At 44.8% G+C, this 13,461-nt stretch overlaps 1 protein-coding gene across 7 annotated transcripts in view; it reads right to left on the bottom strand.

Annotated features, from left to right (window-relative positions):
- The window catches only part of RHOBTB1 (Rho related BTB domain containing 1), a 65,786-nt gene that overhangs the window by 33,547 nt on the left and 18,778 nt on the right, over positions 1 to 13,461 (bottom strand). For 5 of the 7 annotated variants that reach the window (XM_080823592.1, XM_080823594.1, XM_080823596.1 and 2 more), the window contains 2 exons: positions 4,447 to 4,648; positions 3,984 to 4,087 (listed from right to left, as the gene is read on the bottom strand). In XM_080823592.1, coding sequence (XP_080679718.1) covers positions 3,984 to 4,087; positions 4,447 to 4,638 — 296 coding nt within the window. In that variant the 5' untranslated portion in view covers positions 4,639 to 4,648. Of the gene's footprint in view, positions 1 to 3,983; positions 4,088 to 4,446; positions 4,649 to 8,109; positions 8,181 to 13,461 lie in introns of all 7 variants that reach the window. The other 2 variants (XM_080823593.1, XM_080823591.1) reach the window with 1 other exon arrangement.

Here is a 13,461-nt window from a genome sequence, read left to right as displayed (position 1 = left end):
CTACTTTGCAGGGTCACCACAAGAATGAAGCAGTGGAGCATCGGGCACAGGCCTGGCTCACAGGAAGCCTCGCTGCTGTTTATCCCTAACTTCCAGCCTCATAGGCTTTAGGACGTGTCTGAAGGTTGTTTGATCCTGAGTCAGATCAATGGTGGAGGTTTTCAAGGAAAGGAAACAATAAAATCGGTAATTATTTATGTGTGGTGTGACTGCAGGAGAGGGGCAGGGGGCCCAGATGTCCTGTGCAAAGGCAGAGCCCATCCTCCCTGTCTGTATTTTCCGTGCCAGGTACCTAACTGTGAACATTCATCCTTGTAACAGTTCTGGGGAGAAAATCTGGAGCGATAGCCCTTTAAAAAGAGGAGCCAAAAAGGAGCAGTTAATCACAGTCATGGTTACTAGGTACAGTTTTGTTCTTGATATTTTAAAAGATCCAGCAAAGAGCTTCAAAGGGTCATCCAAAGTGGATAGAAAGTAGGTGGTGGGAAGAAAGGCTACGAGAGAGTTGGAGTCATTTACTCCAGACAAGAGAGGGTTTGACAGATGCCAGATGTGCTCTGTGTTAGGGTGCTGAAGCTGCTCTGCTATCTTTCCTCTCCATCGAATAGTAGAAGGACTCCTATCCTTGATATTCTTCCTTGGGTGGATGATTTCTCTTCCTGAAGCAGAGAGGTCAACCAGGTGATACTGTGAGATTGATCTGAGTTCTTTTTTTTGTTGTTGTTAAGATTTTATTTGTTTATTTATTTGACACACACACACACACACACACAGAGCGCGCCTAAGTAGGCAGAGTGGTAGACAGAGGCAGAAGGAGAAGCACACTCTCTGCTGAGCAGGGAGCCTGACTCGGGACTCGATCCCAGGACCCTGGGATAGTGACCTGAGCCGAAGGCAGTTGCTTAACCGACTGAACCACCCAGGAGCCCAAGATCTCTTCTAGTTCTAAGCCTTTGAACAAATAGGGAAGAGCAAAGAGACACCCAGCTCATCAATGTGGGGGTGGGTTCTAGCTGCATCTGTTTATAGTGAGACTGAGGTAGCTTGGCACAGAAGAAGGAGTGGGGGCCAGGAGTCAGGCAGAGGTGGGTTTGACTCTGCTTCTGAAACTCACTCTTGAGCAAGTTATGGTAGTAAAAGAACTCAACTCTGTCCTCTGCTGTAGCATGGAAATCATCTCTGCCTTCTAGGGTTCCTGAAAGGATTAACTGAAATAATGTTGGCAAAGCACCTAACATTTGGACTGGCACATGTAAGCCTTTGATAAATTGGAACTATTATTCTGGTTGGTTAAAAAATGGGTTGAAAAACGAATGCCCTTCTGCTTATAGTTCCATCGTGCTAGGAACATTACAGATTCAAATAGGCAGACCAACAGCACCTTGGCCCACAGGATCCACCCTGCAAGCAGCGCCTGTCCACGCCAGAGATTGTTTGAGGGGACACCTTATCAACTACCTGGTGCTAGGAAGGAGAGGAAAAGGTCTAAGGCAACTTTGGTTTTGCTCACTATCACCGCAAGAATCAAACGAATGATTTTAAAGAGGTTCCAAATACATTGCCAGGTATAAGGAATACATCACATCCCACTGATTCGTCATTCACACCAAGCACAGTAAAAAACATCCATCAAAAAGCAGGTGTGCAAACCAAACTGATTGTCAAAAATTATAATTAGGATTTTTTTTTCTTCCTGAAGGATAGGAAGCTAAAAATGGAAGTCACAAAGAAATTAATCAGCTCTCGCAAAGCAGTGAAATGCGGTGGCCTGAATCCTATCCCAAGTAAGAGGAACTCCTATTCCTACCAGACTCTTCCACAAAATGTACTGTTTTGGTGTCACATTGATGTGGAATCCCATAATTAGCAATACGGAAAGATGCTGGAGGCTGGGACAGAACAGCTCTGGGATTTGTTCTTTACCCGTGGTGGGGTCTGCGGCAGGACGCCTGCAGGCTGCGCAGGATTGGAGAAGACAGAGGGAACACAAGGTATAGACAAGCACATAAACCGAGACTCACGGGGAGCTGGGCCAGAAACCCCCCGTGTCCTGAAACCCCTCTGTGTCGCTCTGAGGATCAGACTCGGCTTGAAGAACACATCCTGTTTCCATATCAAAGGGGGAGCAGGTTAGAGCTGATAGAACCAAACACTACAGACAAGGGAGCAGAACAACGCAGTCGGAACTGATGAAGTCACATGACAGAGCAGCTTATTTGTGTTGGGAGGGAACAAACACAGGCGTGACCCGTTGTCCAATGACTCCAGATACATCACGGGGCTGGACGAGGCCCCATGGGGATGCCTATCGAGGTGAGGCGGAGGCGGGCCGTCACTCAGCAGGAATCTCACACGACAGGGGAGCAGCCCTTCTATCACCAAGAGAGAAGAGTTACACTGTGCGGCCAAGTTAAAACTTGTTCTCACAACTGCCTCAAGTTCACGTGGCAAGAAGCCACCGAGCTGGTGAAATAGTCCGGAGCAAGGAAACCCAAACACCTCCCTAAGCTCAGCATGGGGCCCGTCGTTATCAGACAGCATTTCAGAAGTGAGGGTACAAAATGTCCACAGAAATCTGTCGCATCCGTCCTTACTGCGCTTAAAGCCATCGTTCTGTCACGCTGGCCAACCACTAGAGAGATTACAAACCTGACTGCCTGGTACTTACATGGTACTTTGTCGTTATTTTTTCTATGCATGGAGTAATTAGATAAAACAAAAACTTAAATGGCAACTACCGTAAGAATCAAGAACGCCACAGAAAGAAAGGAAATCACGGAACAGGAAATTCAAGGAGAAGAAAAGTGTCTACAATACTGGATACTAACCTCAAAAGTCCTCATGACCCAGAGGACTTGAAAATCAGTGTTTTACTTCCCATACACCTCTCTGCTGAGTCCCCATGAACAAACTGGTCTAAATGGCAGTCTTTCAGTATGTGAACAGCTTCTTAGGGATGGGACAGAACCTTTCAGCAGCTTTATTCAATATTTTAGACCATGTGGATAAATGCCAGTAAAAGTCTGTTCAGAGCCTTCAGAGAGCTACTGGCTTGAAGAAAGAGAGGTAACTTTAGAAATGCCTATCTCAGTACCAAGGAGGAGCTCATGGCCTTGAGTACCTAATCCAGTCCTGTGAGGTCACATGACATTCGATGTCAACAAGGCACAAGGGATCCGTGACACCTAAATTCTAACCTTAAGATCAAATGTGTTAATTTACAATTAAGGAGTAAGGAAATGTCCTTATCTAGATTTTGATAGCTTCTAACACATTCACCGAGAGACCTTAAGTTAGGGTGACAAGAAGAAATTCCTAAATACTTCAGGCACTTTGACCATGTTCCTCATCATATCAGTGTCCTAGACTCACTGCAGGGATTTCACTGGATGTTTCCTTGATTTTTAATGTAAAATTAGACGTCAGTGCCTCAGCTCACTTTGGAAATGTGTCTTGTGAAGGATTTCAGAGGATTTTTCTTTCTTTTTAAAAAAAAAACGACCTTCAAATAAAAATAATAGACTTTTCGGATAACAAAGCCCAAAGCAAATAACACCAGACTCTGCTAATATGGTTATGAAAAGACCAAAGAGACCTTCTGAAGTGGGGTGGCCAAGTGCTAAAATAACTTAAAACAGTCTAGCAAAAGGTAAATAACGTACCACTCAGGAAAACAGCTATCAAAGCAGCCCAGGGCCAGAGCACACCAGAATCCTCTAGAAATCGTCCCAGTTTAGTGAACACTGGTTGTTTTCAACGAGGGACATCCTGGGAGGGACCTAGTGTCAAGGCAGACTGCTTTTCTTGACAATCAGAAGACAATACCTTTTTTTTTTTTTTTTTGCTTTTTCCTTAAACACAGTGCAGAACCCAACACATTTCAAGGCCATGTGTTATGGCTTTTGTTGATCTATGAAGCAGCTGCAGGTTTCGGAAAGGAAATTGTGCTCAAGCTCAACAGCACGGCACCGGCCTCGGTTTACCTGCCATATGCAAAACGCCTGTCCTTGTGGTGATCGCCGAAAGTATCCCAAAGCCTGAGAGAAACGCTCACTTCATCCACAACATCCCGGGACCGCTCCAGGACCTACAGGAGAGAGAGCGCATTCTGCTCAGCGTCTTTCTGAGGCTCCTAGGAGAAGGATGCCCAAGTCAGCACCCTCAAGGCCCACTTGTCCCACCTGCGTCTTCTCGTCCCATCCAACAGGACTTGAGCCAAGTCCAAATTCTCCTCTGGGAATCTCGACTCAAATACCCCCCACCCCCCTCATTCAGGACACGGTAGCCAGACTCCCAACGGCACATTCTGCTTTTGTCTTCTCTTGGCGGCACCAAGAACATTAGCTTGATTTTGCATGCACTCACTACCCCGACCCCCTGGTAGAGTCAGCCTGATGGTAGCAGGGACGTGCCCTGAGGAGCCTAGAGAAACTCTGCACACCTTACCTCCTGGCACACTCGGTACTGGTCGATCGCCCACACGGTGGGCACGTGGGTGGCCAGCAGCTGATACTGCGTGAGGGTCGTGTTACACGCTCGGGCACAGATCAAGCGTGTCTTCCCCACGGCGTTGTCTCCCACGACCACACACTTGATGGTTTCGACGTTGGGCCTTTCGTAGTCCATGTCAGTGTCCATTTATAAAACTCTGTAAGGAGAGAGGGACGGGGCAGTCAGAGACGAGAGGGGCCCAGCCAGCCACTTCTCCGGAGGTGCCCAAGCATAAGCACGAAGTTCGGAAGTTCATACGAAACCTAACTCAAACTCGAGTTTTCTATTTATGTCTCACACGAGTACAAAAACATCGGCCGGATTGTTATTTTGACCCCAAACGGTTTATTCCCGTTAACATGTTATTTTCTCCTTGGTTTTCTCTAAACACAACCTGCCTACTGAAAATCCAACCAGGCAAGTCAGGATCGCTGGCACACATTCATAGCTCACTAGCTACTCATGCGGACCCATGAAAGAGACCGGTCACCTGCAGCTTTAACCCTAGACATTGGGGTGTGAGCTGCTTGGCAATATTAGCATCTACACCATCACAATCTTCCCCCGACTCCCAATTCCCCACTGAAAGGCAGTTTAATGGAGGTTCTCCACTACCACTCTGACTTCGAGGGGGATCCAAAGGGCAAGCAGAAAGGATTCCTTGGCTTTAAAGAAGAGTAAACTGTAAGACTAAATTTTGATACATTTGTAAAATTAATTTATATTCATTCACCGATTTTAATTAATCAAATTCATAAAAATGGTATTCTCAAGAGGGGCACCATAAAGCAACAAATTTTAAAATTCTCTGTTTTCACCAAGAAGTCTGGAGCATATGATAAAGGATGATTTTTCCAGGATGAGGAGCTAGTTTGGAATGTTCCAGAAACCATCAAAAAGGTTTAAGAGCGTTGCTGAGTGAGGGGTCAAAAGGAAGAGAAAAAGCTGCTGCCAGGTCTCCACCCCCACCCCCCACCCTCCCGGGGGCAGGAACCTCCATAAAATACAGAGCAGACTGCTTCCTGGCAGCAAGCTGGATGGGTGACCAACCATGTAACATTTTAAGATTTTAATGAATTATAATCGCCCTTTTGAGAAAGCCTATTGTTAAACAGAGAAAACTGGTTAGATAGTCACTTAAAAAAAGATTTATTATTTTAGAGAGGGAGAGTGTGTGTGAACAGGAGAGGGGCAGACGGAAAGGGAGAGAGAGGGAGAGAGAGAGAGAGAGGGAAGCAGACTCCCTGCTGAGTGTGGAACCCAATGCGGGGCTTGATCGCAAGACACTGATTTCATGACCTGAGCCGAAATCAACAGTCGGATACTTAACAGACTGAGCCACCTAGGCACCCCTAGCTCGTCACTTTTAACGAGTTGATAGTGGTTTTAATGGCCACAATGGTCAAGAAACTGTTCAGAGTAGGGCTTAATATATACCTGGGACTCAGTAAGTGTTTAAATCATCTGATTGGAGAAAATGGATGATTTGGTTAATACGAGATTAAGAGTGTAGAGACAGAAAGAAGGTTATTAAATAGAATGAAAACTTTTTCCCAGTTAGGACCATCTGAACACGAGATTGTCTCCTGTAACACCATCACAGGAGGTGTTAAACCTGCGGCTAGAGACTATTCGGTGAGAATTGAGTGGAGTGATTCAAAGAACAGATGTGTGGTGAGGTTAGGATCTAGTCTATGGTTCGGATGCCACAGAGAGGCTTAAAATACCTGTTCCCCACCTGGCAAATGCAGATTCTGAAGGTCTTGGGTGGAGAAAGAGGCTTAAGAAAACTTCCAATTCAATTCTGATGATTACCCATGTGTGGCGACTCCTCAAATTGATCTCTTTAAAATCTAGTCTATGGTTTCATTAGTTCACAATTTCATGGTATAACGCAGCATCAGCCTGACTTGGGGATTAGACCAGTGATCCTTAAGTATTTGCTGGACACTTAACAAAGTCTGGAGATATTTTTGGTTGTCACAATGGGGTTGGGGAGTGCTACTGGCTTCTAGTGGGTAGAGGCGAGAGATGCTTTGAAACACACTACAAGGGACAGTCCCCACCACGAAGAATAATCAGGACCCAAATGTCAGAGTGCTGAGGTTGAGAAAATCCCTGCCTTTGAAGGGATGTGAGTGTGAATCCTAGTCTCCCCGTTTTCTAGCCATTTGCCACTTGTGCTTTTAGCCTCAACTTCCCCATCTGTTAAATGAGAATTCTAGTACCAGTCTCCTCAAGCAGTGAGGGGTGGGGGAACTGACGGAGCTGACACACTGATGACCCCAGAGATTCTAACCGTGATGATGAATATGAACATCCTGAACTGAGTCAGGGGGAAGACCAGAGTTAGATGCAGAATCAGAAACCTAATAACCACAAAGATCTATACAAAGGATACATTTTTAGTAGGGTAATTGAGGAGAAATTCATCGAAAAACAAAAAACATAGGTCTAAGCTGGAGAGTATTTGATGTTACATAAAGAAGGCAGAAAAAGTTCTGAATGGGAGTTGGAGGTAATTAGCTAAACGATAATACAGTTGGAAAGGTAGGTTAAATATATTTTTCTGGGGTATTTCCAGATTCTAGAATAAAAATGGTAACAGTAGTTATTGATAAGAAACTGGATATGTTTCTGTGGTGATACTACCAAGGGGCACCCTGTGTCTAGAAAAGCAGGATCCGTTCAGAGCCCCACAACTCTGGAACCCGAGGTATACTATTTTGACTGTGCTAAGTGGTGGAAAACCTTTCTCTTCTGAAAGTCAATTTTTAGGCAGATATAAAGTCATAGGGAGCCAATCCTTAAAATTTGGGGACATATTTGGATTAAGTCAAAACTGAAACAGACACAAAAAATACATGGTTGATTTTCTTGTTGGCTTGCAAACTAGCTTTGAGAGCAGTCGCCAAAAAGGAACCCCCCCCCCAAATAATTTGAATCATGACAGAGTTGGTGGAATAACTGTGTAACTTTCACAGGAGACTACTCTGAAGGGGATAAAAGCCCTCCTGGTTTTATATTAAGGCTATGATTACAAAAATATCATTACTATTTATAGACATATCTCATGCACAGTCCCAAGAAGAATTTCTGTGTCAAAGGTGAGAATAACATCCGTGAGTCCTCTAATCTCAAGCAATCTGCTCAAAACTGAAGTGACTGCCAAAGGTCTTGGGCCTCGTACAAAGGGGAGAACATTTAACAAAGATTTTAAGGGGACAACAAGTAAGGGAGATAAAAGGCAGCATGGAATTCTACACGCGTAGCCCAGATCACTCACTTGAGACACGGAATTTCCAGGAAGGGTTTTCTGGATTTCCAAATACTGAGAATCTTTTCTTTCGGGTAGAAATTTTATTTAGTGGTAATCTGAAAATACATCTACATATGTATTGTAAACTGATTGTTTATCTGTTACACATAAACAAATATTAAATTGTGATAATGATAAAAATATACAATTTTGTTCTTCTTTACTTGTTATGGGCTCTAATTTATTCCTATGTAGCCCTCTTATGGTTGAATGAGCTCTTAGGACCATCTGGTTAATGACTATCTGGTTTCTGATTTTTATTTATATAGAATGAGAGCAATAAATATTATTCACTTAACTCTGTTAATAAATTTCACCACCATGACGACTGCTGATCAGGGAAGACACCCTTTTGCCCTTAGATCCATATCTGAGGAAAGAAAGAAAGTATAATAAAAAAAAAAGAAAAGAAAAGCTAGAAAGTACGGAAACTGGTGAGCTGTTACTATGGCAGCTCTGTATCTTACTCAAAACTGACTTGAATTTTGTTTCATATTTTCACTGAGTCCTCAGGGCATGGACGCTGACCATGAGGTGCTGAAGAGTGTATCACACGTTCTGGGCGTTGGAGAGGGATGTTTATTTAAGATGGCAAGTGAACAGGACGGTGTGGGGGCTGGGGAGAGAGGACTCGGTGAGGATGCCAGCCCCTGGGTGCTGATGCCTACCGTCCCACAGACTGCTTCGAGAATGTGGTCATGACCTCTGGGCTGCCCAGTCGCCCCAGGTGCCCACACCATGATTACTATCACCTTCCGGATGTCATGTCCCTCTTCCGCGTGCACCACCAACTTAGCCTTCCTTCTGTGTCAACGGGGTGATGTGTCCCACACTCTAGCCCCACAGTCCCTCCACCTCTTTAGCACCAGTGACCTTCCCTGCACTTTCCTGGAGCCCTTCTCTTGGTCACGTCGGCCAGAAACATTTTACCCCTGAGATCTTGAGTTTCAAAATCCTACTCTTAGAGTTAAAAACTCCTCTCTTCACAGCCTGCGCTAGGGGAAATGGGGTCACGATGGCAACTCTCATCAGGAGACGGAACTGATTTCCCACCATCTTGAATTTGAGTTAGCCTTGTGACTGTGGCCCAATCCAGGAGAATGTGGTGGTGATGCTGTGTCGGTCCCAGAGTCAAGGCTTCCAGAAGCCCTGCAGGCCTGCTCTCATGCTGCAGGAATGCTGTCCTGAGGCTGTTGTGTAAAGAAGTTGGCCAGGCATAGCACAGGAATGGAATTCACAGCGAGAATAATCGAGGAAGCCCTGCCTATGGTTTCACCACATGCCAGATTGTGCTCCCTGCACCCTCCGGCCCGGCCAACTCTCCAGCTGAAGGAAGCTTCATGAATCACCAGCCAACCTACAGATTCATGAGAAAGGACAAATTGTTGTATTAAACCACTGAGGTTTGTGGTGATTTGTTATGTATTAGTAATGAACTGAAACACAACTATTACACCGTAGAAAAATGACCAGGACCTTGACACCTTCTCTTAGTTAAAAAAAAAAAAAGTATCAGATTATAGGTCCCTTTTGGGTGGATGATCTTTCCTACCTAGGGCTGGTGGATCATGCCAACTTTCTCTTCCCCATCACGCTCCACATCTTTATTGCGTGTGTGGTATGCAGAATAATGTCCCTCAAAGATGTTCATGTCCTCATCTCTGGGATCTGTGAATGTGTTCTGTTACATGGCATGGGGGCGCTGGGGTAGCAGATGAAATTAAGCTGCTAATCAGCTGACTTTGGCCTAAGGAGGTCATTCTGGGTTGTCTGGGTAGGTCCAGTGCACTCACTCAGGTTCTTATGTGGAAGAAAGAGGTAAGGGCCATAAACCAAGGGATGCAAGTGACCTCTAGAAGCTGGACAAGAAAAGGAGACATATTTTCTCCTAGAGCCACCAGAAGGAACACAGCCTACCAACATCTTCATTTTAGCCCAATGAAACCCATTTTAGACTTTTAACCACCAGAACTGTAAGATAATAAATTTGGTGTGTTTTAACCACCAAGTTTTTGGTAATTTTAAAGAATGATTTTATTTATTTATTTATTTATTTATTTAACAGAGAGAGAGAGAGAGAGCGCGCGCGTGCGTGCGCGCATCAGTGTGCGCAAGCATGGGCGCATGCGTTTGCAAGCAGGGGGAGGGGCAGACGGGGAGGGAGAGGAGAGGGAAAGAATCCCAAGTAGACTCCATGCTGAGTGCAGGGCTCCATCTCATGACCCTGAGATCATGACCTGAGCCAATACCAAGAGTTGGATGCCTAACTGACTGAGCTACTCAAGTGCCCCAAATTTTCAGTAATTTTTTACAACAGTGACAGTATGCTTCTGCCACACAAAATGGCCTCCTAAATTCTAAATGTTGTTTGCCACCTCAGTGCCTTTACACATATTATTCCACAGTCAACCCTCTACCATTTCTTGTCTGCCTGGCAAATTCTGTTCATTCCTTAAAACCTTATTCAGTCAGATATGACTGCCTCTAAAAAGTTTTCCTAATTGTCCTGCCTCTACATAGACTGATTTACTTCCTTCTTTGTATCATAAATGGTTCTAGGGGAATCAATCACAATGACAAAGACACATATACACTCAGTTTTTCCTATATTAGCAAACCATAGAAGGGTGGTTTGTGAACTTTGTATTTTTCCTGCAGCTACACCTTCAGAGCGCCCATCTCATGCCCTTAATGAATCATCATGTGTTTCTGGGGTACTACCATGTGCCAAAGTACTTGGAATGCAAGCGTATACCATGCCTGACTTCAGTAAATTTTCTTTGTCTATTCGCTCGGGTCCACAGGTCCCCCAATTTACTTGTGACTCTCTTCTAGGGACAACCATAAGCCAAAGAGTGACACAGCCAAATGTGAGCTCAGCAGCCCTGGTCTCCTTTTCAAATCATTTCTCTTCCCAGAGTGGAACACCGTTCCCACCTTCAGGCTTGAGACGATGGCCTTCCTGATGTCCTGTTCCTCTTTTAAGACCCAGGCTCTTAGGAAGGGTCAGGCACATTCACGATGGATCAATCACACTATGGATAGATGACCATCATAGTCCTCTCTCCAATAATTCAATAATTCCAAGGCACTATGGCTGATAAAGTTCAAGATACTCTGGTTTCCCCTGGTTAGGCGCACTTTAGTACAGAGCCACTCTTTGAGTCCAGCTCAGGGTGTGAGTCTCTCCTACCATGAGAAATCCAGATATGAGGGAGGGTGGGCAGGGAAGGCTTATCATTTGTCCACAACATCTTACTAGGCATCTTCTAATTGCTCCAAATCATCCCCCCATTGCAACACACCATCTCTTACCATCACCTGTGTTGTGTTTCTTGTTACGTTTGCTATTTGAATCAAAGCATGGTGAGCAGTCTGCTTGGAGACAAAACTCTAAGGGCCACAGAGGGGCCTCTGTACTTTCGGTTCATTCAGTTGTTCCTAGAGGGTTTGAACGGGGCATCACACAGCCCCTAAATTTTCTTGACCTTTAGAAAAGCATGTAATCTGAACTTTAAGAAATAATTTAACTTGGTCATTAAATAATACTGGTGGAACACACTGTCGTGTATTTGAAGAGTGAGCTCACAAAGAAAAACTGGGAATTTTATATTATTGACAGAAACAAAGGAGAAATGTTAAGAGTTGCATAATAACCATAGCCCACAGCCAAGTTCCGACTGCAGATTTCATTATCCTGAGCTCTTAATCACCAGTCCTAGGCAGGCGGGAGCTGCTTTGTGCATAATATAAACATCTCAGCTGGAATGGAGAGTGGGTCCAGATCTGGGAAAGAGACAGTCGGGTTGGGCTGCGCTTCCCTAAATCAAAAGTTTACAGAAATACATCTCCAGGATAAAATTGCCTTTCATCGCTCAAATCAACAGTATTTTTTTCAACTGAAAGTTTTGATTAAAACAGAAAGAAAAAGAGTTTAAGTAACAGAAAGGACAGTGCATATAAATCCAGGATTACAGATAATACAGAGGTACTTTTTTAAACATCCACTCATTATCCTCACCAGCGTCCTGTGATAATGGGGACCGACACAAGATCACACCCTTTCTCTCTTTTTTTAAACTCAATGTCAGTGGGGGAGGTGAGCCAGGATTAGAAATAAACTTGCTATCTATCCACTGCCCTTAATAAATGCTGCCCCAGTTGAAAAATAAAGGACGGATAAAACATGTAGCTTAAAAGACGCATAAAAAATTCAGGATAGGTTTCAAAACCACTATAAGTAAACTGTGTGTTATATTCTAGATATACTGGGTGACTTCTGTCTGCAAATATGCCAGGTAACCTCTCCTTCGGTGACTCTGCTCTTGCCACTCTGCTCAGCTGTCCTTTCTCATGGCCCTGATCCACCACTGAAATTGTGCTGCATCTTTAGGACTCAGGCAGTCTTAATTAGTTCAAGAAAGAATACACTGTGCACTTAGTGAGCGCCAGGCCTATGGTACAGGTATACAGTGGTAAGCAAGCTGGGTGTGGTTCTTGTTATCATGGACCCTCGCAGTCAGGTGGGAGAAACAGGTAGATGTAATCATAAACTTGACTTAAATTCCTTGAAGAAAAACAAAGGGTGGTATGAGAGAAAATAATGGGTGGGAGGCCTGCAGGAAAGACAAGGGAGGCCTCTTTGAGGAGGCCCCACCTTCTTGCTACCTGGAGAATGAGCAGGGCCCAGTCATGAGCTGGCAGAGAGGCAGGCCTGCCAAGAGCTGGAGCAGGGGAACAGGAGAGGTGAGGTTGGAGAGGAGGCAGGAGCCACATCACACATGGTCTTCCAGGCCACAGTAGGGAACTTGGGTTTTATTCTAAATGCAATGAGAAGTGACTGAAAGGTTGCAGACAGAGGAGTCACAGGGTCTGACGCGCTTCTGAGAAGCATCACTGACATCACTGAGATCGCTGTGTGGGGAGCAGTGGCAGAAGGACCAGTTAGGAGGTTCCCAGGTCCTCCAGGGGGAATGGCTGGACCAGGAACCAGCAGAGATGAAGCAAAGTAGACAAACACAAGTTTTGTTTTGGAAAAAAGATGCACTTAAAGCATTCTTCCTTTATACTGTCTCCCAGGGTATTTGCCAAATTCTGATTTGTAATATTGACTGTTACACTGACATGTATGTACTTGCCTCCTTCTCACTAAGACTGCGCATTTTTGACAACAGAAACTGCTGTTCATCTTTAAATCCTCAAGTCTTTCCAATGCCTTGTCCATACGTGGCTTTCAAGTCATATTTGCTCAATAGAATCTAAAAGTATTGCTGTTCCACCTTCCTCAGGAAACCTTCTACCTGGGTCTGGCCGTGAACTTGCACTCAGCTAGCTCTGGTGACTGATCACTAAGCCTGTGGCCTCGAGAGCAGCAGCATGTGGCTAAGTCCGCAGTCAGTGAGAGGAACACCTTGAGGGACATCTGTGTGGCCCATCATGAGAGCGGCATTTGACAGATGGCATCACACCAGCCCTGGTTCCCCATCAGGAAGAGCATCAGTAATCATGGGAACACCAGGGACCAAGGCCCAGGGTCCTCCACCAAACAATAAGGCAGGGGGCAAAAGGGAGCCTCAATATAGGCAGGCAGGAGCTTAGGGCTAAATTCATTTAGGGGAAAAAAAAAAAGAACGTGATCATTTATTGTGTTC

Source organism: Martes martes (genome assembly GCF_963455335.1).
Source record: "Martes martes genome assembly, chromosome: 14".
In the NCBI taxonomy this organism is placed as follows: Eukaryota; Metazoa; Chordata; class Mammalia; order Carnivora; family Mustelidae; genus Martes; species Martes martes.
This window is presented reverse-complemented; position numbering and strand designations above follow the sequence as displayed.